The sequence below is a fragment of the Carlito syrichta genome, unplaced genomic scaffold (genome assembly GCF_000164805.1).
Source record: "Carlito syrichta isolate Samal-C Ts95f unplaced genomic scaffold, Tarsius_syrichta-2.0.1 Scaffold312205, whole genome shotgun sequence".
NCBI lineage: Eukaryota > Metazoa > Chordata > Mammalia > Primates > Tarsiidae > Carlito > Carlito syrichta.
In genome coordinates, this window is record NW_007256301.1 from 104,271 (window position 1) to 129,027 (window position 24,757).

At 55.8% G+C, this 24,757-nt stretch overlaps 1 protein-coding gene across 1 annotated transcript in view; it reads right to left on the minus strand.

Moving 5' to 3' along the window:
* The window catches only part of DISP3 (dispatched RND transporter family member 3), a 34,233-nt gene continuing 9,476 nt past the window's right edge, over nt 1-24,757 (minus strand). Inside the window, exons 3-20 of the mRNA XM_008069774.2 lie at nt 19,718-19,854; nt 18,759-18,893; nt 18,112-18,272; nt 16,624-16,763; nt 15,028-15,176; nt 14,677-14,838; nt 13,842-14,003; nt 11,771-11,884; nt 10,612-10,748; nt 9,351-9,535; nt 7,193-7,323; nt 6,949-7,121; nt 5,920-6,046; nt 5,345-5,490; nt 2,987-3,146; nt 2,485-2,598; nt 1,924-2,090; nt 1-1,193 (exon numbers count right to left, since the gene is read on the minus strand). Coding sequence (XP_008067965.1) covers nt 831-1,193; nt 1,924-2,090; nt 2,485-2,598; nt 2,987-3,146; nt 5,345-5,490; nt 5,920-6,046; nt 6,949-7,121; nt 7,193-7,323; nt 9,351-9,535; nt 10,612-10,748; nt 11,771-11,884; nt 13,842-14,003; nt 14,677-14,838; nt 15,028-15,176; nt 16,624-16,763; nt 18,112-18,272; nt 18,759-18,893; nt 19,718-19,854 — 2,863 coding nt within the window. The 3' untranslated portion in view covers nt 1-830. The remainder of the gene's footprint in view (nt 1,194-1,923; nt 2,091-2,484; nt 2,599-2,986; nt 3,147-5,344; nt 5,491-5,919; nt 6,047-6,948; nt 7,122-7,192; nt 7,324-9,350; nt 9,536-10,611; nt 10,749-11,770; nt 11,885-13,841; nt 14,004-14,676; nt 14,839-15,027; nt 15,177-16,623; nt 16,764-18,111; nt 18,273-18,758; nt 18,894-19,717; nt 19,855-24,757) is intronic.

Below are 24,757 nucleotides of genomic sequence, written 5' to 3' on the forward strand. Positions count from 1 at the left end.
TCTGTGGTTTCATGTCACTTTAATAGGAACCCTCTGCCATGAGCAGGTGGCAGGCACGGTCAGCTCCTCCCCACAGAGACCACCCCCCAACATCCACCCTGAGAGTCAGGTGGGGGAGACAGGGGCTTGGATCTGTGCAGAAAGCTGTGCTGGGCCCCACAGCCCCTGGGGATGGCCTGTGAGGGGTCCCTCGAGGCTGGGGCCAGGGATAAGGACATGCAGAAGCCCAAGCCGGGTCCCTCTGTCCTCTCTGGCCAGGACTGAGAGGCTTGGAGGGGCCACAGGGCCATCAGCACTAGTCCCTGTAAAGCTAAGGGATGAGTGGGGAAGCAGGGGCATGAGGCCCCACCGAGAATCCAGTGTGCTCTTCTGCTAAGTCCCAAGGGTCTCAGGGGGCAGCTCTGGCCACCACTGGCCCAGCTACAGGGCAGTCACTTTGCCTCCGGGTGCCTCAGCTTCCCCTCTGTAGAATGGGGCCCTGTAACACCCTTATCAGAAGGCGGCAAGAACTGAGGCAGTGAGAGGGAGACCCCTACAAGAATGTCCTGACTCTGTGGGGACTGGGCGTGGGAGAAGGGTTGGGCTCTTCCACCGCTGCTGGGCAAAAAGTCCAGTGTGGTGCCCACAACCTGGCCTGCGGGGAGAGGCCTCCACCTGCCGGCCTCTACTGGGCCTGAAGAAGGCAGCAGTGTCCATACAGGTGGCTGCAGGGTGCCCTGGGGACACAACTGGCCGGAGCTAAGGTGGGCAGCAAAATGGCCAGGGGTCAAGCAGAGTGGCCTGTCCCCACCCGCGGGGCCAAAGGTGCAAAGTCCAGAGCCAGGCCTCGGCTATAGGGAGGCCCCAGCGGGCAGCGGGATCTTGTAGCCGCTGCGGAGCAGCACAAGGCAGGCGCCCAGCCCAACGGCTCCTGCCAGCAGCACGGCGCCCAGGGCCTTGAGGAAGGAAGTCCGGGTCCGGGTGAAGGCGCCGGGCGCCATGATGCCCAGTAGGGCGGTGCTGACAGTCAGCGTGTAGAGGATGGACACGCCGGTGGTGAGCGCCACGATCTTGCCGAATTTGGCAAACGGGGCGATGATGCAGAAGAAGAGGGGCACCGTGGCGATGACCGTGGTGAGGGCGCTGGAGACGATGGCCACGCCCACGTGCCGCACGGCCTCCAGCGTGCGCCACTGGCGCTGCGCGCGGGCGTCCTGGGGGCGAGAGGAGCGCTGGGGACGCGGACCGGCGGAGGCCTCCGTGCAGACCTCCCGCCCGGGCCCGGGGAGACCCTGGCACCCAGCCGGGTGGCCCTGCCCCGATGCGTCTCTGCTCTGGAGGCGGGATAACGGCCCCAGCCCCCGCGCAGGTTGGGCGGACGGACGGCGGCCCTGCAGTGCGCAGGTGGCGAGCGTCGCCGTGGGGACGGGACGCTGAGGACTGCGCAGGGCGTCCTCGCGGGAGCCCTGGCGGGACGGATCTCGTTCTTTTGACCAAAGGCGGTGAAATGCGTCACGGACTTAATTGAAACATACTTGTGAGTGCTTTCCTACTGATACGACTCCAAACCAAGAAATAAAAAGCTTCCCAGGGCCAGGCCGGTTTTGCACTAAGCATCTGGTCCAGGGGATGGAGCGTTAGCGTGGCCCCAAGGGCCGGCCTGGACCAAGAGTGAGCCTTGGACTCCGGGAAACCAGAAGGGTCCCGGAATCCTTCGTCTGGTCCAATACCCTCGCTGCTCACTTGGGGAGACTGAGGCTGGCAGGCATGGGCCCACTCAAGATGCCTGTGCTGCTTTGTCTCCACCGTCCTTAGAATTTTAGTACCTAAGAAATACCAGTTCTGTGGACATAGCCTGCTTGGGGGTCCACATGGGGGTGTCCAGCTGTCCTTGGGTGTCCCTCGAAGACCCACTGGGGAGGGTGAGGCAGGCAGGGTGCTCACCTCGGCCTGGTGGGAGGGCAGGTTCTCTCCAGCAAGCAGGTAGCCTTCGACCAGATGGACACAGTAATCCACGGAGGAGCCGACCAGGATGGACAGGGAGATGGCCTCTACGGCACCCATCTCCCAGCCGCTCCAGTACATGATGGTCACCACAAGGCAGACGATGCCTGCAGGGGACGGCAAGGCTGCAGCTCAGACCCCCTCACCCCACTCCCCTAGCAGCCCTGAGGGACCCTGGGGAATGGGGCAGACTAGGGTCCAGTCCTACCTCGGACAACAGGAGGGACAAGCGGGGCCGGGGCCAGTGAGTGTGGGGGTGGGTCCCGAGGGGAGGGCACAGATGCAGCAGCACGGCACTGAGCCTAAAGCTACCACCAGGGAAGCACAAATGTGTGGGGAGAGAGTCCTGTGAACTGTGTCACAGGCGGCACCAGGCAGGGGGTGGGGGTGGCCAGAAGCCTCCACAGAGATATGACAGTTGAGGGTTCAGAGACGCTTGCAGAGAGGCCCCTGCCTGTCCCTGCCCCACAGCCTGGTGCCCATGGGCCCTCACCCACGTACCCAAGATGCTCAGGAGCACCGGCAGCAGGAGCAGGATATGGGTGGTGAACACAGCCACTGCGGCCACACAGATGAGTAAGGACAGCACCAGGCCGTACAGGGCACTCTGCACCCCTGCAAGGCGAGATGAGGCCTCAGCGGCTACAGGTTGGGCGGGCACAGCCAGCTGGGCTACAGTCCCTGCCCTCTGAGCCCCCATCTCTTCCACCTGTAAAATGGGGTGACAATGGGACCCTCCCATAGGCCTAATGTGGAGGTTAAGAGCACAGGGCCTGGTACCTAGAAAGGGCTCAGAACTGACAGCAACCATCATGGTCATGAGTGCTACTTTTTAGGTGGCCAAAGATCAGAGAATGTGCCAGATGCTCCAAGCAGAAGAGGACCTAAACCTGGGCATCTGATCCGTGTCCTGGCCACTGTGCCGTGCGTTCTCCCCAGGGCTCTTGGCCACACCATGCCCTCCCTGCCCTGGGGCACCTGCCCGGCGGGTGCTGTCACTTGCCTACGATCTCCATGAAGATCTGCTTCCAGTGCTCACAGGTCTGGAAGCCGCGGCGCAGGGCGGAGCCCTCAGGGAAGGTCTGCAGCTGCTGCTGCAGGAAGCTCTCCCAGCGCAGGTAGTCCGCGTAGGTCTGGAAGGAGGACTTGCCCTTGTACGTGGTCTGTGGGGACGGAGCCAGTGAGACGAGCAGGGGCTGTGGCCCACTCACCATCCCGGGGCAGGGCTGGCCAGCGCCGTGGCCACCAATGGAGCATGCCGTGTGTGGGGGAGGGTGTGAATGATGATTCAATCCAAACGAGCCCCACCAGCCCCTGGAGGCATCATGTGATTCTTACAGCACCGGCAGGTCCAGAGGCAACCAAAGTCCTTGTCCCTTTCCATCAGAGCCCTCTTCAGCTCCCAGACCCCCACACGCCCTCATGTCCTCTGCACATGTCTTCCCTCTGCCTGCACTGCCAGCTCCTGCTCTTCCTTCAAGGCTTGCTAGGGTCTGTCTCCTCCAAGAAGCCTTCCTCAATGCCTGGGGTGGGCCTGACTGGGCTCTTCAAGGCTCAAGGCTTCCCCGTCATAGCTCTTGCCACTGCTGGGCAGCTTGCCCATCTCTGGCAGGACTGTGTGTCTGGGTGGGTGGGGGCAGCCAGCCAGGTCACAGGGCAGCCCTGAGGGTGCTCATGGATGGGTGCATGGTGGGTGGAGGACTTGGGCACTGCCCAGCTCTGGACTCTCCTGTGCTCTCACTGGCCCGATTCTGCCCTCACTGAGCACCAACCAGTTAACGGTGTCTGCGTGTGTGTCTGGGTGTTGGGAGGGTTGGCTTGGAAGTGGGCACCCTGTGTATGAGTGAGCCCAGGGGACTTTCTTCTGGAACTGTCTGGGCTCCCGCCTGCAGAAGGGTGCTCTGAGCTGTGTGGCATGGACCTCAAGAACTTTATGCCAAGTGACATGAGCCAGTCACCAGAGAACAAATGTGTAGGATTCCGTTCCCATGAGCTCCATACAGCTCAAGGTCACAGAGAAAGTGGGCTGGTGGGTGTCAGGGGCTCGGGCGGGGGAATGCGGAGCTGGCACGTCATGGGGACAGCGTGTCTGTTGGGAAGACGAGGCCATTCTGCAGTGGTGGAGTGACGATTGCACAGCAGTGTGAGCGAGCTTAATGCTGCCGAATTGGAGGCTTAAAAATGGCAAGTTTTTGCCGGGCTCGGTGGCTTAGACTGTAATCCCATGCCTTTGGGAGGCTGAGGTGAGCGGATTGCCTGAGCCCGCGGGTTCGAGACCCGCCTGGGAAGCGAGACCTCATCTCTACAATAAATCAAAAAATCAGCTGGGCATGGTAGCACATGCCTGTAATTCTGGCTACTTGGAAGGTTGAGGTGGAAGGATCACCGGAGCCCAGCAGGTCGAGGCTGCGGTGGCCGGGAGCGGCCACTGCACTCCAGTCTGGGCGACAGAGTGAGACTCCAACTCAAAAAAAAAAAGGCAAGTTTTATGTTGTGTATTTTTTACGAAAGTAAAAATAAAAAGAACCATCTGGGGCTTTGAACCGGGTCTGCCTCAGCCTGGGGCCTTTCCTGGACTCTGGGGTCCTCCTGGCAGGTGGCCTGTGCCTTGCTGCTTGTACAGCGGGTAACACAGATGGTGGGAAGGAGCAGGGCTGGGGCCAGAGAGGAGGCCCTCCCATAGGAACCGGCACTATCATTCCCACTCCCAGGTCTCCCTGTGGGGTCTTCTCTCCACCCCTGCTGGAGGGCGAAGGGGTAATTAACCCCGCTCTATAGATGAGGAACTTGAGGCCAGAGGGGACAAGTGATCTGCCCGAGGACACAGAGCACACCAGGGTTATAGCAAGGACTGGAGCCCCGGTCTCTGCCTGGAGGCAGCAGGGACAGACTTGCTGAGCCTTGAGAGCCAAGTGCTGGGGCCCAGAGGCCCCACAGTGCCCCAGTCAGGGGTGTGCGTGTGTGCGCATGTGTCTCCTTGGATGGAGCCCAGAGAGCATCCGGGGTGACAGAGGCAGCAGAGAAGTGTGTGGGATGGCCAGTCCCCTGGCCCCCGAGGGAGGCCCATCCCAGGGTCCATGGCCCTGGCCCCCCACAGCAGCAGAGGGGAGCATCCTGGACTCTTAGCAGTCCCTATAGCCAGAGGCTGCAAAATGACATGGACCCTGAGCTGGTGGGGAGGGAGGGAAGGAGGGGAGGGTGCGTGGAGGGAGGCAGGAAGGACAGAGCTGTGCAGTCAGACAGGCAGGTTGGGTACTTGGTGCTGACGCACACTAACTGAGTGTCCCCTCTGCGTTGGGACGAGGACCAGGGATCAGGGTCAGTGCTCGGCACGGCGCACAGTGGGGTCACCCGGGCTCACCGACTCAAAGGCCATGGAAATCCACTGCACGCGGCCCTCCCTGACACCCACTGCCCCGTGTGACAGCTGCCCCGGGAGCAGGTTGGGCTCAGGTAGCTCCTTGCACTCGGGGTGCAACATCTGCAGGAAGGAGGAGATGCTGTAGCCTGCGGGGAGAAGCCAGGGGTGGGGGCGGGCCGGGAGCCAGCCGGGCCCCACGTGCACTCTTACCTGCCACCTGGGCTTGAAAAGTGTCAACAACACCACTGGGAAATCGACAACACACGCTTGCCATCGGGTGAGATGCGACATCTGGGACCCTCTCAGGAGCAGCCCCGGAGTGACCTCGTCCAAGCAGTTCATGGAAGAGCCACCCCTGCAGGTGTACCCCCCGCCCGATCATCCTGGTTCCACCCAAGCCTGCTCTTGTAGGGAAAACACTTGACCACCCTCGCCCAGTGTGGACACGCTCAAGCTCAGCTGCTGTCCACAGAAACACCCATACACCGGCTCAAGCATCCTTTGGGTTGTCCACCCTGGACCATGGCCTCCCCAGTCTGTCCTCCCTTGGAGAACTGGTCCCCTACCCCACGTACCTGAGGGCAGGCACTGGGCCCCGCCCGGCTTCACCAGCTCAGAGTTGCCCGCGATGGCCTTGCAGAGGCGACACAGGTGCCCGATTTCCTTGAAGAGGTCGAAGCTGCTGTCGTAGATGACGCTGCCCTTTCCCAAAGAGACACAGCCGGCCCGGACCACTCAGGGAGACGGGGCCTCGGTTCTGGGCCTTTCCTCCCCGCCGCTTGGGTCAGACCCTTCTGTAGCTCCTGGCTACCACTGCCACCCTCTGCCTGGCCACCCATGGTCGCCACCCAACCCCTCTGCCCTGCGCCGACAGTGCTTCCACACTTGTCACCACACCCTGTCCCTCTACCCGTCACCCTTTCGCCTGGACTCCTCGCTCTTCCCTCTTCCCTCAGACAGCTACATCCTCCCTGTCCTCCAGTGTCTGCCTGGGCCTTCTGGCCCAGGCTCTGAACATCCTGCTGGCGCCTAGTCTGGACTAACACACCTGTCTGCTCCAACTTATTCCTGTCTGCCATTCCTGTGCACCGGAGTGCTGGGACTCCCACAGGTAGGGATGCCCACCTGGTTTTCCCACCTCAATCTCCAGCACCCACTATGTGCCAGGCGCAAGTCCCAGCTCAGTCCGCACCTTCAAAAGCCCAAGAGTCCCGCGCAGGACAGGAACATGGGTCAAGGGGGACTCTGGGTGGGAGCATCGTGACCAAGTGGGTGGTGAGGGTGTGGGAGAGGGCTGCCATCTTCCCAGCATGCCAGAGGGGATCCAGAGGGGTCTCCCTGCCTAGAGATCCTCCCGTTCCAGTCCCTTGTGGGCAACTAGTCTGGGCCCAAAAAATGCACCCAGATTTCTGGGTGAGTCTACAAGGCCAACCCTGATCAGTCAGCCAGGGGAGCAGCACCCCTAGGAGCCAAGGGCACCTGTCTGGGCCGGCTGAGCCATCAGGCAGCCAAGAGGGGTGTGTCATCAGGTTGGGCCCTGGGCTGGCAATAGTCTGAAGCCTGCGTGGTCCGGCCCGTGGCATCTGCCCAGCATCGCTACATACCGGGTCGCCGAGGACGTGGTTGTCTGCCTGCCGAGTGCGGTTAACACCAATGATGCCAAAGACCACGAAGACCATGGCCCCAGTGTCCACCAGCGGCCGCACAGCCGGCTTCCCGCAGCCTGTGTTCACGCAGGGATTGAAGCCGAAGGTGGCTGAGAGGCGGGCCTTGGGCACTGCAGGGGGGTCACAGCCGTAAGGGAAGGCAGGCCCCAGAGCCGGAGGTCCCGGGGGCCCCCTACGGTACCTTTCTCACTAGGCACGTAGAAGAAGCCCTTGGTTGGCCCGTCGGGGCTGGAGCTGAGCAGGCAGCCGGGAGGGGCCGCGCACACACGTCCGTGGAAGGGTGGCTTGTGGGACTGTGCAAAGTACAGCTTCCTGTGAAGGCAAGGGAGGACGGGTTGAGGCTGGAAAGGTGCGAAGACAGGAGAGGCTGGCAAGCACGGCCGCGGCACGGTCGAGGAGAGTGCAGGGCTGGATCTGGGCTTCCCCAGTATGAAGAGCTGGTCTCAGGCTAGGCTGGAGGAAGTGCCCAGGCTGGGGGCTGAAGGCCTGTTCTCACCCGCTCCTGCCAAGGCTGACTCTGGGACCTGGGTCATGGCCTTCACCTTTTGGGCCTCAGTCTCCCCACAGGTGGCATGAGGGGCAGAGGAGACCAGCAGCTTTTTTTTTTTTTTTTTTGAGTTGGAGTCTCACTCTGTCGCCCAAACTGGAGTGCAGTGGCCGCTCCCGGCCACCGCAGCCTCGACCTGCTGGGCTCCGGCGATCCTTCTGCCTCAGGCGTGCGCTACCACACCTGCCTAATTTTTTGATTTATTGTAGAGATGAGGTCTTGCCAAGTTGCCCTGGCGGGTCTCGAACCCGCGGGCTTAGGCAATGCATTCACCTCAGCCTCCCAAGGCGTGGGATTACAGGCTGAGCCACTGAGCCTGGCTGACCAGCAGCTTTCAAACTGCCCCCAGGGAGTGGAAGGGTTCGGGAGGGGCCTGCAAGCCCCCAGCCCCGCCACATGCTGAACAGCGAGAGAGCCACTGGAGTCTGTCTAGGGAAAAGGCTCCACGGTCAAACACTGGCTAAGCTCTGCACCTGATGCAGCTCAAAGTTCCTCCCAGAATGTTTTACCCTCGTGCAGGCAGTCTGCCTGACCCCTGGTGGCTGGTGTGTCTGTGCAGAGCAAGCCCAACCTGGGGCCCAGGATAGGGTGAGCAAAGGGCCCACCCCGAGTCACAGCGCCAGGCTAGAAAGGTCCCAGCGAGAGCCATCCTGGCCGACCCTGTCTCCAGGCTGCCGCCTCTGCCCCAAGCGGGGTGTAGCCTTGTGCGGGTGCTCAGGACCGGAAACCAGGCCCTGTGGGGACCATAGTCCCTGTGTGTCCCTGCACACAGCTGCACTGCTGCTCACTATGGCAGCGAGCTGTTTCTTTCAGAGCATGCATCGTAATTTGTAACGACACGGCTGTTTACTTGCTGGCTGCCTGTCTCCCGTGGACGGCCCGAAGGCAGGAGCCACATCTGTCTCCATCACCACTGAATCTGGCCCCAGCACGGTGTGGGCTCTGCCTGCTCATGGTTTGTTAAATCAGCAAGTGGGTGGGAGAGGGGCCCTGGGTGAGCAGTCTCCAGGGATGAAGGATCGTGGGGTTGTGCTCAGAATGCGCGAGGGAAACCTGGAGAAGATGCCCGGCCAGTGTGGAGCCCGCAGGCACAGAAGTCAGCTTTCGGGCAGCAGGCAGCGGGCCCTGGCACACAGGCCCTGGCAGGGACTGGCCCCAACAGTCACCATGACAAATGCAGCCCTCCCTCCCCGCCTTACAGTCTTGAGGGCGTTAAGTAGGTTCTGAATTAATTCTATATCTAGAGTGTAGACAGGCGCCCTGGAGAGGAAGTGCAGGGTACTCGTTCATTCATTTAGCACTTATTGAGCACCCGCCATGGGCCAGACACGTGCTGGGGTTGCAGCATTGACCAAGACGGTCAAGGTGCCAACACAGGCCGTGCAGTGCTCCCAAGCCCTACAGACGATGCACCAGGTCAGCAGAGGCTGGGTGGCATGGGGCCAGGAGACGGCTGGTGTGGCCACTTCAGATGAGGGGAGGCCTGTTCAGGGTAGCCTCTTCTAGAGGCGACACTCAGGCAGGGGCCTGGATCGGGGGAAGTCAACCACTGAGGAGCTGGACGAGCACTACTGGTGCAGGGAACAGAGAATGCAAAGGCCTGGGTGAGAGGGAGCATGGTGTGACCCCCGTCGAGTGAGGAGCTCATGGCCCGTCATCTTTGTGGCCATTCCCCCCTCCTGGCCTGGGGAGCATCAGAGCAGACATGTGGAAGCAGACAGAGATTCCAAAAGGGGTTACTGGCATCTCACGTGAAGGAAGGGAGAGGGCAGAGACATGGGAGAGCCATTACCGTGTGTGCTGCTGCTCCTTGGTGGCCACGTAGAAGCTGAAGTCAAACTTCCAGCCCCGCTTGGTGTCGCATGCCAAGGTTGTCACCATCCACTTGCGGGCGGGGCTCACCGCCTGGAGCAGCCCTACTGTAGACATACAAGCGGTCAGCTTCCTGGTGAAGTTACCAAAAGGCGCTCTATATACCTAAGCATGGGTTGACAGAGACAAGACATGTGACTCGGGGGGGCGGCCTCGGCCTGGGCCTGGCCTCAGGCTCTGGCCCTCCCTCCTCGGCCTAGCTCACCCTGTCCCTGCCCAGAGTGGGGACAGAGCCCTGGGCAAGGCTCAGGAGGCCTGGGTTTAAGTCCAGACTCAGGAAAACCCTTTCATCCCTCTCTGAGCCTCATTCCTTCCCTCGACGGCTGCTCCCAGCATCTGCCTGTCTAGCCACCGAGCCTGCTGAGGGCACAGCAGCAAGCAGGACAGCATGGCCCTGCCCTACAGGGCTGGCCACCATCATGGCGTCCAAGATTAGGATACGACAGAGGATCAGAAGTGAGGGATGAGCCCAGGGCAGGTAGAGCTCTGGGAGGGCTCCATCAAAGAGTCAGTCACACATGACGCTGGAGAAAAAGCTTTCGAGGAAGGGGGAGCAGCAAATGCCAAGGCTCAGAGTCAGGAGAAGCCTCAAAGACCTCATCTTCCAAATGGAAACACGAGTCTGAACAAATGAGTGGACATGTGTTACTGTTACTCTGGAGACGTAACATGTGAAGAAACGCAAGGGACCCTATGCGGAGGAAGCGTGGAGTAGGAGCTGGCTCTCGGAGACTCTTTTCTAGGGTGCTGGAGCAGCTGCCAAGAACAATGGATGACTGGCCACCACTTATTGAGCGCCTACTGCATCCTGGTGTTCTGTACTGCACAGGCCTCACCTTATGTGCACCCAACAGCACTGGCTGGTACTTTTTACATCCCCATTTCACAGATGAGGAAACTGAGGCTCAGAGGGATGGCGTCATCTGCCCAAAGACATACTGGTTATGAATGGCAGAGTCAGGATTCAAACCCGGGCCTGGCTAGCTCAGAGACCATGCTGTTACCACTTGGCAGGCCCCTGCTGCAGACATGGTTGGTTTAGGGAGGGGTTTCTCATCAGCCTGCAGCAGCCCCATCCTCAAGGACCCTGCTTCCCTGTCCCCACACAGCCAGTGTCCCCATGTGGCATTGAAGGCCCTCCCCCAGTGGTGGTGGCTCACTTCTCGACAGCCCTGGCTCACCTGGAAGGAGGGCACCTCTCCGTCCCCAGAGGGCACGGTCTGCCAAGGGGCAGGCAGGCTGGCATTGAGGGAGAGCCTGTAGACCGCTGGGTGGCCTTTGCTCTTCACCTTGGAGATGTACACGGTGCCTGGGGAGTCTAGGGTGTGAGGGGTGAGAGACGGGTGGACGGTCACTTTTTCCTTTTGAGACAGGGTCTCACTCTGTCACCCAGGGTAGCTGCAGTAGTGTGATCACGGCTCACTGCAGCCACGGTCTCCTGGGCTCAGATGATCCTCCCACTTCATCCTCCTGAGTAGCTGGGACTACAGGCTTGTGCCAGCACACTCAACTAATTTTTTTGTAGAAACGAGATCTTGCTATGGTGCCCAAGCTGGTCTCAAACTCCTGGGCTCAGTGATGGAAAACGCTGAGGCTACAGGTGTGAGCCACTATGCCCAGCCTGGGCTGTCCCCTGAACTGGCTTTTTCTGAACCTGTGGCAGCCCACCCTTGGATCTGTTGACTGAAGAGCTGAGCCTTGACCTTGGCTTTGTCCCTCTCGACTGACCAGGTCTATGGTGATGATGGTGGGGAGGTGGTGGTCACCAGGATGGGTTGGTGGTACCGGTGGTGGGGAGGTGATGGTCCTGGGATAGGGTGGTGGCCTGGTGGAGGAGTCTGGTGAGGATAAGCCAGTGATGAACCAGAGTAATAATATCACTGGTGGGGGCCACAGTGCAGATGGTGGGGCTGGTGCTGGGAATGACATGGTGAGGGCAGAGGTGGTAACAATATACTGGGGTGACAAAGACAGAAAGAAATGCTTGATGAGGGGTTCATTCCCCCAGTGCACGTGACCCGGCTTCCTGCTTCTGATGGAGACCCCAGCAGGAACAAGCCAGTGTCCAGGGCCCAGGATTTCCCCGCTGGGCCAGACACTCAGGATGGGATAGGTGCCCAGGGAGGCCCTGGAGCATCACAGGCCAGGCCGGCGTTGGCTGGGAGAGGCCACTGTCCTGGCGGGATGGCGTTGAGGGCCCCAAGTGTATCCCCCACAGTGACCAGGAGCACAGGCTCTCCTTCTCGCAGGAGAATCAAGAAGGAGTTTCATCTGCTCCCCGTGCAGAGGCCCATACCCCGGCCCCAAGGAGGATTTCCGAACACCCCACCCGGTGCTCACCCTGTGGGGTGGCCTCCTGCCGGCTGGCCCAGGGAGAACCTGAGCCACGCTTCTTCTTCTCCAGGGACGTCCGGACATTGCTCTGCAGGCTGTGGGGCTTCTCCTGGAACAGACCTGCACCCCACGCTGCATTAGGGACATGGGGCCTCCCTGGCTAGACCCGGGGGCAGGAGGGGTGGCCTGGCCCCCCCATGCTGTGTCAGGGACACAGGGCCTCCCCGGCTGGGCCAGGAGGCGGGGGGCAGAGGCTGGGAGCTGGGAGAGTCCTGGAAACTGGAGCCTGGGGACGAGAGGGGGTGGGTGTTAAGGGTGGGAAAGAAACTAGACAGAACTTTAAAAAAATCAAGTACTGACTTGATAGACTCTTAGGCCAAGACAAAGGCATCATCAGCCCTGCCCAGGAGAGACACCGAGGCTTTCCCTGACCCCTTCCTCTTTGTGGCCCCTGTTCCCTCTGCTGACTGAAGGTGGGACTACTTTCCACAGAGGGGGCTGAAGAACTAAAAGGGCTGTCTCATACCCTGCACATGGCGTGATAAACGCAAAGTCACAGGCCAACTGGTGTGGAATGTTCTCGACTGGCAGAGATGAGAAAGATGGGGAGTCCCATCTGGCTGCAAGCGCTGGGCATCCGTGTTTTTACTTTTTAGGTTTTTTTTAAAAGAGAGACACTTCACACCTTAACATTTGAATTTCGAACATCACACCTTAACATGTGAATCTCCACAGCAATCCTAGGAGGTGGCTACCAGGAATTCCTTGCTGGAGGAGAAGGCAGAGGCCCAGGAGGCCGGGCAGAAGCGAGGGATCCCACCCTGGGGTGTGGCCAGCCTGCCCTTCCTGGGCCCAAGCGCTCCCTCGAAAGAGGCTGTTCCCAGAGAACAGAGGAGGGGCAGGGGCCACGCCTGGCAGGTCCTGCCTCCTCCAGACGACCAGGAGAGCTGGGACCATCCTGGGTTTGTCCATCAGTGCAACAGGAGCTCGTCTGGAGGGAGGGCAGGTGCCCACAGCTGCAGTGACATTAGGTGCGGCTCCACGCCCAGGCGGTGGGGGAGGAGCGGGGAGGGGCGCTCAGCCCCTCTGGAGCTGCAGCCATTAGCATGATTAGCAGGCACTCGGCTGCCATGGCGAGAAGGCCGGGTCAATCTGAACGTCATCAAGCAGCAGCCGGCTGGGCTCCCCGGCTGGAGGCCTTGCCTGTCTGTGCTCGCCAGCTCCACACCCACCCTGGCAGGCCCAGGTGACCTGGGGACGACTTCGCCTGCCCACACCCTCTGACATACGAGCCGGGGCTGACTACTCTGAGACAGGGAGACATATTCATCTTCCTCCATGCTGTCCCTGACACCCAGTCCCTCACCAGATCCCATGGAAAACCCTCCTGAGAACCTCTCGACGCCACCGCTGCCATCAGCATGCTGGCTCTGGAGTCCATCACCTCTGGTCTAGAGGGCCCCGGCCTCCTTCCTGCCTGGCCTCCCCAGCCTTCCAAGCCACCTCCACACCACACCTGGGGACCGATCACCGCTCCGCTCAGCTCCACCTGCGGCCAGTTTCCAGGGGCTACTAGAATAAAACCCAGACTCCTCACCAGCACCCCCAGCCATCCTTGGCTCCTGCAACAGCTTCTCTCAAACGTGACCCTGGCCCTGCCCACTTCGGTGCTCCCTCTGCCTCGATGCCTTCCCTCCCACCTCCTCCTGGCTTGGCTAACTCCTTCCCATTCTGAGTCTGGCTTATGTATTACCTTCTCCAGGGAGCTTTCCATGATTCTGTGCCCCTAAGGCATCCTGTTCCTCCTCTACCAAAGCTCAGATCCACTCTAACAATGGCTGACCCCAGAGCTGGACTTTGGACCCCTGAGCTCAGGAAGCCCATGCCTCCTGTCTATGGCATCTCCCCACAGCCAGCACCTGCCAAGCATCCAGCATTTGTTTACAAACCATGGGGACACAGATGGTCAGAGGTGAGTGGGACTGCGAGGTCGGGCAGTGATAGGGGCCGGGACCCTGATTCGCTCAGGCCAACAGTCTTGGAGACCCAGATGTGCAGGAGGGCCGGAAGCGCTCACCTGAGCAGGTGGTGCAGGAGATGCCCTCGGCGCTCAGGTTGTACTTGAGGTCCAGCAGCACCTGGATGTTGGTGTCGGGCCGGAAGAGCAGTGGCGCCCGACTGGCCGGGCGGAGTCGGCTGGCGAACACCAGGGACAGGATGAGGATGGAGACGAAGAGCCCTGTGGGGAGAGGACGCCGCTAGAGCTGCACTCGCTCTAGGGCAGGGTGTCCGGGGGCGGGGGCCAAGGCCCACATGGCAGCCTGAGGGTGACGCTCCCTAGGGGTGGGCCCTTCAGGGATGGGGGTCGCTTGTTGCGTGTGGTGTCCCTTGGTATCTGACTATAGGCTACAGGCCAGCACTGCTGGACAAGAACCAGCCGCCACCCTGGAGCCTGTCCCGGTCTATGAAGAGCTGCACGTCACCTGACCTCACACAACTCTGAACGTGTTGAGGATGCCGATGATAGCTGCACATAACGCTTATTGAGCGCTTGCAGCATGCCCCGTGCCCCCTGCGCTGGGCCGAGACCGTGACATGCCCGCACGTCCTTATAGCTGTCTACTTGACACTTGTCTTGTCCTCGACGACAGAACGGGACACCGGGTGTTAGACGCACAGCTCAGCCAAGGGGGTCTCACCCCAGATCTGCACTCGGGGTACCCCGCACGACTGCCCAGTGTGACACTGTGGCTGCTGCAGGACCAGCTCCAGCCCACACAGGGAGAGGGGGGGTTCAGGGGGAGATGCCGACCAGCCTCTGATCCCGGGTGCTCTAGGAGGGGGCAGGACGGCTCCCCGTGCCTGTGTGTTCTTTGGGGGCAGTCTGCCCCCACGCGCAGGTGCCCACTTACCCACAATCACCCAGCGGCTCTTGACAGCCGACCACAGCACCCAGTGGTGCAGCAGCTCCTGCAGCTGCACGATGAGCTGGCCCCGGCTGCCCTCACCAGGGACTGGCTGCAGGCCCTCGGGGGGCACAGACACCAGGGACACGTCTCCCAGCTCCAGCGATGCTGCCAGGGCAGAGCAGTGGCCTGTCAACACCTGAGTCCAAGCCCACCCTGGTCCACACCGCCCAGGAAAGTGCTTGCTGGCGGTCCCACGTCCAGCCTCTGCCTCAGGCCATCTTGGGTCCCTGCCCTGGCAGAGGCAGCCCCCAGGTCCCGCAGGGGTCAGCAGGGCAGGCCTGCATCAGCACTCACCCTGCTCCTCCTCCACATCCAGCAAGGGGATGTCATCGTCCAGATAGGGGATGGGGTCCTGGGTGGGGCTGCCCCCAGCCCGCTTAGGAGCCGCAAACACATCCCTGGGGAAGTGCAGGGAGCTCTTGCGGCCACACGTTTGGTGGCAGCTGTGGAGAGGGTAGGGAAGGGTGGGTGAAGCCCCGGGTGTCAGAGGACCCGGGTTGCACGCTGCTGCGGATGCCACACACACGACGTGCTTCCCAGACTTCCAGGAGCCAGTGTTTCCCAGGGCCCTCAGGGACCAATCCTCCCCTGGGGACACAAAAGGTGACAGCAGACATTACCCAGAAGAGAGGATGACAGGACGCAGTGGTCCCTGCATCAAGGTGACCAAAGCAGGGTCATTCCTCTGTGGCTGTGTGGCCCCTGGACTCTGACACCAACAGACCCTCCAGGGAGCTGGAGGAGGGAGCAGGGCTATGCTGGAGGGGTGTGGGGGAGACCAGGCCTCCCAGGGACCAGGGGCCAGAACAATCCACACAGCTCGTGCTCATGGGGGCTGTGTGCCAGCAGGAGCTGCGGACCCCACGTGGTCACCTCATTTAATCCTATGGGCACCTGCAAGGATCACACATGTGGTCCCCAAAAGGAAGTTGAGACAGAGGGATTAAGTAACCTGCCCAAGTCCCACAGCTGCTAAAAGAGGCTGGGGTTGGAGGCCAAGCCTGACAGACTGGGAGGACTGCTGCGTCCAGGACCACTGGGGAAGACATGCCCCAGACTGGGGGTCAGGGATGGGGAGGGGCTTACTTGGGACATCTCTGTAGAGATGAGAAAAAGGTGGCCTTTCCCCAAGACATTGCTTCTAGGTTATAAGACTACCATAGACACGGTCAAACCTCACTGTCCCCTTTACAGACAGCAGTGCCTCAGGTGTCCTTGTGCAGTGCCCAACTTGCTCCACCACACATGGCAGCCTAGTCCTCATCTCCCTTAGCCCCTCTTGGGCTCACTGTGGTCAAGTGGACATTGTCATGGACCCCTGAACATCAGCGACCAAGGCCTGTGAGAGCCCGATCCCAAGTCCAGGGACCCTCCATTATCCCTCAGTTTTCCCAACTCCAGGCAGTCCCTATCATCTTTCCCGACCACCAGGCCCGTGAGATCCCTACCCTTGTCCTTCTGGCCACAACTCTGAACTGACCCACACAACTTTGCACACGGCTCACTACATCTGGACACGAGAACCTGAGAGCATGGAGCAGGCGGCTGAGAGCACGGAAGCTGGAGATGCTCTTGGTTCTAAGTCCCGGCTCTACTACCTACTAAATGGTGACCTTGAGAACGCCGTCCAACCTCTCTGAGCCCTTGTTCTCTCATCTGTAAAACGGACGTAAGAGGGCCAGCTCCTGGGGCTCTTGGGGTGATGGTGTCATCTGAGCACACAGAGTGCTCTGTCCGCTTCTAGGTGACACGCAGGTGACCACAGGAGAGCATCTTCTCCTTCCCTTGTCCCTGCCCCTCACAGGACTGGGCATACAGAAGGCGCTCACTAGACACCCATCATGGCTTCTGGCAGAGAGAGGGCATCCAGCAGGGGCTGCAGTGGCTCACCTGGTCTGGCAGGAGCTCTCCAGCGGTGCCACGTACAGGCTCCAGAGGCCCAGGGCAGCCGGCATGGTGAAGAGCACAGCCAGCCAGCAGCAGGACACGATGAGGGACATGAACAGGCCGAAGTCATGCACGGCCGGGATCTGGGGTGGAGGGGGAGAGAGGGGCGTGGATGGGCTAGACCTGGAGCCCAGGGACCTCGGTGGGGCCAGGGACTCTCGGGACCCCGGACCCTCCCAGGCTGAGGCAGGACAAGGAGCCCAGGCCACCAGAACACCAACCCTGGCCTAAGGGACCCCCGGGAGCTGGGGGCCGGTGGAGGGCCACCGTGCAGGAGGAAGGCGCCCCACCTCGAGAGCAGAGGCCCACGCCTGTCCACAGCCCCTGCCCGGAACCATGCCAGGCACAGAGGCCATGCTGGGGAGTGGCCATCGCATGAATGAGCGGGGACAGGGAGGCCACATCCTGTCAGGCCAGACCGTGTGATGTGAGGAGAAGTGAGAGAATCCTGCCCTGTGGGGGAGGCAGGGAGTCAGGGACCAGGAGAGATGGTACATTTCAGAAGCAGCACAGGGACCACACGAGGACACGCCAGCAAAAGGAAACTGTAGCCAACAACAGACAAGCCAAACTCTCACAGTCAGAAACACTCTCACAGGCACCCTCTCATTTCAGACCTGAAGAAATCACATGAGGAAAGTGAAGCACAGAGAGGCCACACAACCTGCCCAAGGACACACAGTAGGACTCTGCCTGCTTTCTGGAAGCATCTCTCCAGGAAGATCCAGATACTCACAGTGTACCTAGTGGCTTCTAGACGGGCTACTCAGTCACGATCATGAAGTCCCTCAAGACTTGGGCTCTTTCATCTCCAAGGTCCCAGCTTACACTCGGGGCCTTCTAAGCCCCACACAGAGGCTGAGGACCACAGGGCCAGCGAGAGGAAGTTGCTGGGAGGGATGGCGTGAAGTGGGTGACGGGAGCAGCTCTGACCAGCCGTCAGGAGACTTGGCCAGGCTCACTCCTTACCAGCTGCGTGACCTTGAGGAAGCCCCCTTACCTCTCTAGGCCCTGGTGTCTATTTTATGACAATGGGGACGGTGACTATACCCCGTCATCTTTAAATTATACAGGGTACCACTGAATGATGCTATGTCACTTCATGTGTAGGTAAGAGTCTTATAATAGTACGCTACCGTTTTGTCCCATGGGACAAAATGTGAACGACTCTGGAAACTGCCCAACGCCCTTTAGGGCAAAGGCTGGGCTATTAACTAGCATCAGTAACAACTGCCATCTGCATTACTGTAATTGTCCCACTTGCTACGTTTGGGTCATGAGTGATTAGTGATGAAAATGGACTCTAGAGACGCGGCAAGTACCTGGTGGCAAAAGCCATGCAGCCACACAAGGGGTGGGGGACGTGCAGAGCCCAGGGCAGGTATGCAGGAGGACGGGAGGCTGAGGCAGGGCCAGCAGGCGGGGCCCCACCTGGGAGAAGACGTTGGCTGCGTAGGCGGCGGCTGTGGTCAGGGAGGTGAAGAAGGTGGCTTTGCCGGCCGTCTGGATGGTGTGGATCATCCTCAGCTGCGGGTCTTCCAGGTGTGTGGCCTGGCGGTAGGTGTTGATGAACACAAAGACGTCGTCCACACCTACGAGGGGGCGCCCATGCCAGGGCCAGCTCAGGATCATCCTGCTGGGCCTGGACTTCCTCCGAGCGGCCTCCTGAGAGGTCAGGCCGCGGGAGGGTCCTGCTTCTCAACATGGAGCGTGGACAGACGCACAGGACTGGCTCCTCCCCTGAGAGCCCAACCCCCCCCCACCAGAATGGGCCCCTTCTTCCCCCCTTAGCCTCTTCCCTACCATTCCTAGCCCCCCACCTCTCTTAGCCTCCCCCCACACTTCCTAGCCTCCCCCACCCTTCTAGCCCTCCCACCCTCCTTGCTTCTGCCTGGCATACCTTCTTGCTCTTCCACCCACCATATGCCAAGGGTCCACCCAGCACTCACACTCTCTCCCCACACCCCAGGGCTCTGCGGCCTGAAAGCCAGGCCTATATCCAGGGAGAAGGCCTTTTCAGGGGAGGAGCCGAGTTCCCGAGTGGAAGGCCCACTGCCAGGGCAACGGAGGCCACTCACCAATGCCCACGATCACAAAGGCCGCCACGCCATTGAGGATGCCCAAGTACTGGATGCCAAAGACCACATGGTACAGGAAGAGGGCCACCAGGCAGCTGAGGCCAATGCTAGCAATCCCGAAGAAGGACAGGAACACTGGGCAGGGCAAGAGGTACAAGGGGACGGGGGTTGGACCCTCAGGAACTCAGCCTCCCTGCAGCATCCCGACCTCAGCAGGTCCTGCTTTACTCCCCGTTTCCCGGCCCTGGCACCCTTCCCCACCCTGTGTCCAGCACGGGTGTGGGGCCAGTTCTCAGTTCTCCATGCCCAAGGGAGGGGCCGGGCAGGAGGCTCCAGTGAGTAAGTTAGGTTGGCCCACGAGACCTCATCTTTGCAGACCTAACCTCAAGTACAAGACTTGGGGACACTGTGTGTTTACTGTCTGTCACTCGTGGGGGCAGGGACTGTGTCTGAATCCCTGGCACCTTACAGCATCTGGCACACAGCATTTGTTGCATGGAGGAATGAATGCCTTTTCCATTTTTGAAAGTATTTTCTTGTTCACTTGGGCAACAGAGCGTGGCTACTGTATACAGACGGCAGTAAAAAGCAGCTAGTGCTCACAGGCAGGTGGAGGTGGAATTGTGGTCTTGGGGGCAGAGGGCAGCTGATTCAGGGCCCTAAAACAGGCTACAGAATACTCCACAAAGTAGAGACCAAAACCCGACTCCCCAACACAAAGCTCTCAGCAGGTAAAAGACAGAGGCCCAAAGGTTAAACCATGCGAGGGCCTGGGGGGCCTCAGCCTCAGACAGGTGTGGCCCAACCCGCTGCCATGTCTCTGCCTGTGGGGCTGGAAGAGGATTTCTGAGCACACCCCAGGTCCCCAGTGCTGACAGGCTGGACTCAAGAGTGTTCTGGCATTCCTGAGGAGGAAGGCAGGGGGCAGACAGGAGGAGAGGGGCTGAGCAGGAGCCCACCTGAGCAGGAGGTAAGGACGTAGACGAGGGCAGCGATGCAGCTGCTGCTGATGAAGGCCAGGAGCATGTCGTTGTTGAATGTCCTGCGCACCTCATAGTCAAAGAGGTCTGTGCCCCCGTAGAGGACCTGGACTTTGCTGGGGGAGGGGGACATGGAGAGAGGAAAGACGGGAAGCAGGTCAGAGATGACCGTAAACACAAGGAGGAGGACCAGGAGCTGTCCACTCCATGTCACCAGTGGCTCTGAACCTTGGCTGGACATCAGAACCACCTGGGGGCTTTCAAAAACCCTGATGTCTAGGCCCAACTCCAGACAAATTGCATTAGAATGTCTGGAGTGGGGCTGAATCAGCAGTGTTCTTTAACTCTCCCAGGGGATTCAAATGCATGGTCTACACAGATTAAAATCAATTATGACCAGATTCTATGCCATCCTCCAATTCTCAATTGCTCTGTATATAGACAGCAATAAAAAGCAGCTAGCGCTCAGGGCACGGGGCAAATTCACAGGGCCACAATGAAGTTCTAAATTCAAACTGGCCTCCAGATATTCAGTTTGATGCTGCTATTTAGAGTGTGTTTAACACAAGTTGTTTTTAATTAAACACACACACACACACACACACACACACACACACACACACACACACATACCACCCCCAGGCTGGTCAACCTGTGTTTTAAGATATAAACAGGAGTGACATCTTCTGGCCAAAGCAGAGTAACAAGATGCTGTCTAGATTTACCTTCTCACTGGAAACAACAAAAACGTGAGAAAATACAGGAAATGACTCTAGGCATCAAACAACCAAGAACAATGGTCTATGAGATTAGAAATAAAATTAGTCTCATGATTACTCTGAATTACTACCTTAAGAGAGTTTCCAGTCTTCAGTACAGCCTAAAAATGGGTTTCTGGACTCCCCAAAGGAGGTTGAAAAATTTCCAGACCTGATGAAAACTATAAACCCACTAGTTCACAATGAGTGTGAACCCCAAGCACAAAAAACATGAATAAAACTACAACAATGCACATCACAATCAAAATTCTCAAAAACAATGACCAGGAGAAAATCTTCATAGTAACCCAAGGAAAGTCACATCATATACAGAGGAACAAAGGCAAGGCTGACAGCAGATTTCTCACTGGAAACAATGCAAGTGAGAAGACAGTGGAATATCATTCTTTAGCTACTAAGGAAAAAGTCAACCTAGAATTCCATACCCAGCAAAAATATGTTTTTTAAAAAAGGCAAAATAAAAGACTTTTCCAAATACACAAAAACTGAACTAATTCATCTCCAGTATATCTACACTATAAGAGATATCAAAGGAAGTCCTTAGGCAGAAAGATAGATAGAAATATGGATGCACAAAGAAACAAAAAGCACTAAAAATAATAAAGACATAAATAAATATATATTTTTTATTATTTATTTAAATCCCTTTGAGATAATTGACTATTTAAACAAAAAATAACATATTGTGAAGTTTATAACATACATAAAATGTATAACAATAACAGCATAAAGGTCAGGAGGGACAATACAGTAGTGTACTATTGTAAGACTCTTACACTACACATGAAGTGATATAACATCATTCAATACACTGCAATAATTTAAAGATGTACATTGTAAATGCTAAAGCCACCACTAAAATAAAGAATTATAGCTAAAGAGTCAACAGAGGAGATAAATAAAATCATTTAAAAAACTCAATTATTTCAAAAGAAGGCAAAAAAGATAAACAGAAGAAAGTAGGCTTAAGTCTAACCATATTAATAACTGCATTAACTGTAAATGGCTTAAATGCCCCACTAAAGGGCAGAGACTGTCAGATAGATATTAAAAATTCAAGACCCAGCTGACTACAAGAAACCTACTTTAAATAGAAAGATAACAAAGGCTAAAAGCAGAGGTAGACAAAAGATATACGTGGTAACATGAGTCAAAAGAAAGCTGGATTGATAATATTAAAAACAAATGAAGTAAATTTCAAAGCAAATGATATAACCAGGAACAAAGAAGATAGTTTCAAAATGATAAAGGAATCAATTCATCAAGAGACTACAACAAATTTAAGTGTTTATGCACCTAATAACACAATTTTAAACCACATGAAGCAAAAACTGATAGATCTGAAAAATGAAATAGACAAATCTACCAATCATAGATGAACATTTCAATGCTCTTCTCTCAATAACTGCTAGAACAATTAGACAGAAAATCAGTAATGATATAAAAGACCATGAACAACAAACTCAAGGAACTTGATTTAATTAACACATATAGAACATTTCTCCCAACAGTAGAAGACACTTTTTTCCAAGTGCACAGGAAAGATTCAGCAAGATAGACCATACACAGAACCATAAAGCAAAAGTCAACAAATTTCAAAGAACTTAAATGACACAAAGTATGTTCTCTAACTATAATGAAAATTAAAAATCAGCAACAAAAAACCCCCTAAAAAATTTCCAAATATTTTAAAGCTAAATAACACCCTTTTAAATTAAATATAAGTCAAAGAAGAGATCAAAAGGAAAAATAGAAGTATTTTGAACGGAATGAAAATGAAAACACAACATATCAAAATTGTGCTAAAATTTTGCAGCAACCTGGATGGAACTAGAGTCTATAATTCTGAGTGACCTCTCACAAAAACAAAGGTCCGAGTATCACATGTTTTCACTCATATAATGGACCTTGAACATCCAATCTAATACTATAAGAAAATGATTGACAGTAGTGGGAAACTATGGGGGGGGAGAAGGATTAATGGGCAAATATCTATCTGGGGGTGGGGAAGCACCTTTAATCAGTAGGGTGCCTGAATGAAACGTATTTGTATACCTAACCCTTAACTGTACCCCACAACATCATAATAAAAAAATATTGATTATTAAAATAAAATTAAAAAAAAATTGTGCTAAAATAGTAGTACTTAATGGGAGTTTTATGGCACTAAACACCTCTACTAGGAAAGAAGAAAGGTTTTGAATCATTGGCCTCAAGAAAGTAGAACAAGAGTAAATTAAACACAAAGTAAGCAGATGAAAGAAAAGAGTAAAGATCAAAGCAGAAATCAATGGAATAGCAAACAAAAAAACAATAGAGAAAATCAACAAAACCAAAAGTTAATTCTCAGAGATCAATAAAATTGATAAGTCTTTAGCTAGACTGATCATAAAAAAAAGACACACACAAATGAGGTGACATCACTACAGTATCTACCAATATTTTTTTTATATAAAACAAAGCTTATTCTACCTCATCAGTTTCTACTAATATTAAAAAGCTAATAAGGGAATGTTATAAATCACTTTTGCAAACAAATTTGACAATTTGAATGAGAAGGACAAATTCCATGAAGATTTAAACCACCAAAGTTCATGCAAGAAGAAATAGATAAGCTTGAAAGCCCTATATATTTTTTAAAAATTAAATTTGTAGCTAAAAATCTTCTCATAAACTCAAAGTCCAGACAGTTTCATTAGCAAATCATACCAAAGATTTAAGAAAGAAATAATACTAGTTCAATATAAACTCTCTAGAAAACTAAAGAAAAGAGAATACTTCCCAATTCTATGAGGCCAGAATTGCCCTGATACCAAAATCAAACAAAAATTTTACAAGAAAACTAATCCAATGTCTGCTGTGAACACATTGTGCCCATGAGCACAAAATACAAACAGGATCTCACACTGTATGAAAAGGCTAATATTTCCTGAACAAGAAGAGTTTACCCTAGGAATGCACAGTTCAATCAATGTAATTCACCACATTAAGCTAAAAGTAAAACTATATGATCATCTCTCTAGACACCAAAAAAATTTGATAAAACCCAATATTAATTGTTGATTTTTAAAAAAGGCCAGGTATGGTGGCTCACACCTGTAATCTCAGCACTTCGGGAGGTGGAGGCAAGAGGATTACCTGATCTCAGGGTTTCTGAGATCTGCCTGAGCAACATGGCAAGACGTCCTCTCTACAATAAATCAAAAAATCAGCCTGGCATGGTGGTGAACACCTATGGTTCCAGCAACCTGGAAGGCAGAAGGATCACCTGAGTCCAGCAGGTCGAGGCTGCCACTGCACTCCAGGCTGGGTGATAGAGTGAGACTCTGACTCAAAATAATAATGATGATAATAATAATAATAATAATAATAACTGAAAGGAGGTACCTATAGAAACCTAGAAGAAATTTAGCTTATTCTTAGTTTAGTCTTTTTGCCTCAGCATAACCATTAGAAAGCATTTAGACATTCTACGGCAGGCCAAGCTGCACCCTATCCCATCCCTTCTGCAAACCTCCATCAGATGCAAGACCAGGACAGCCCAAGCTTTCAATTCATGATTTAGCTTAACAACCTATAGTATACTTTCAGGTTCCTTTTCAAGGCAGAAGGTCAAAGCCATTGAAATGATAATAAGACCACCTTTGGTCAAGGAGTTTGCAGATTGCAAATGTCTAACAAGTCTCTTGCGGGGGGAACCTCTGGGCCCAAGCCCCTAAATTAACCTGATCAGCCCTTTGTGACCCATGTGACACAAACAGACCCCCACCATGGCAGCAATCATGTGACTAACCCACCCATCTGCCTGCCTGCCCATCACCTGACATCAGTACCTGTGCTTGCCTGCCCCTTCGTAATGACATGTAGCAGACCACCACCCAATCACCCTAATGATCTTCCCCCATCAAGGGGAAAGGCTAAAAGGACTCAAGCACAAGCAGCCATTGACCATTGCCTTGCTAGACTCTGGTGTGGCCATTTGCTCTTTGAGCTATGGCTGTCACTGTGCTTCCTGGCTTTGGCCTCCTCCCCCACCATGAGGAGGTGGATCTTCTCTTTCTCTCTCTCTCACTAATTTACTTTAAATAAACTATATTTTCTTTCTTTCTTTCTTTCTTTTTTTTTGAGTTGGAGTCTCACTCTGTCGCCCAGACTAGAGTGCAGTGGCCACTCCCGGCCACTGCAGCCTCAACCTGCTGGGCTCCGGCGATCCTTCCGCCTCAGCCTTCCAAGTAGCTGG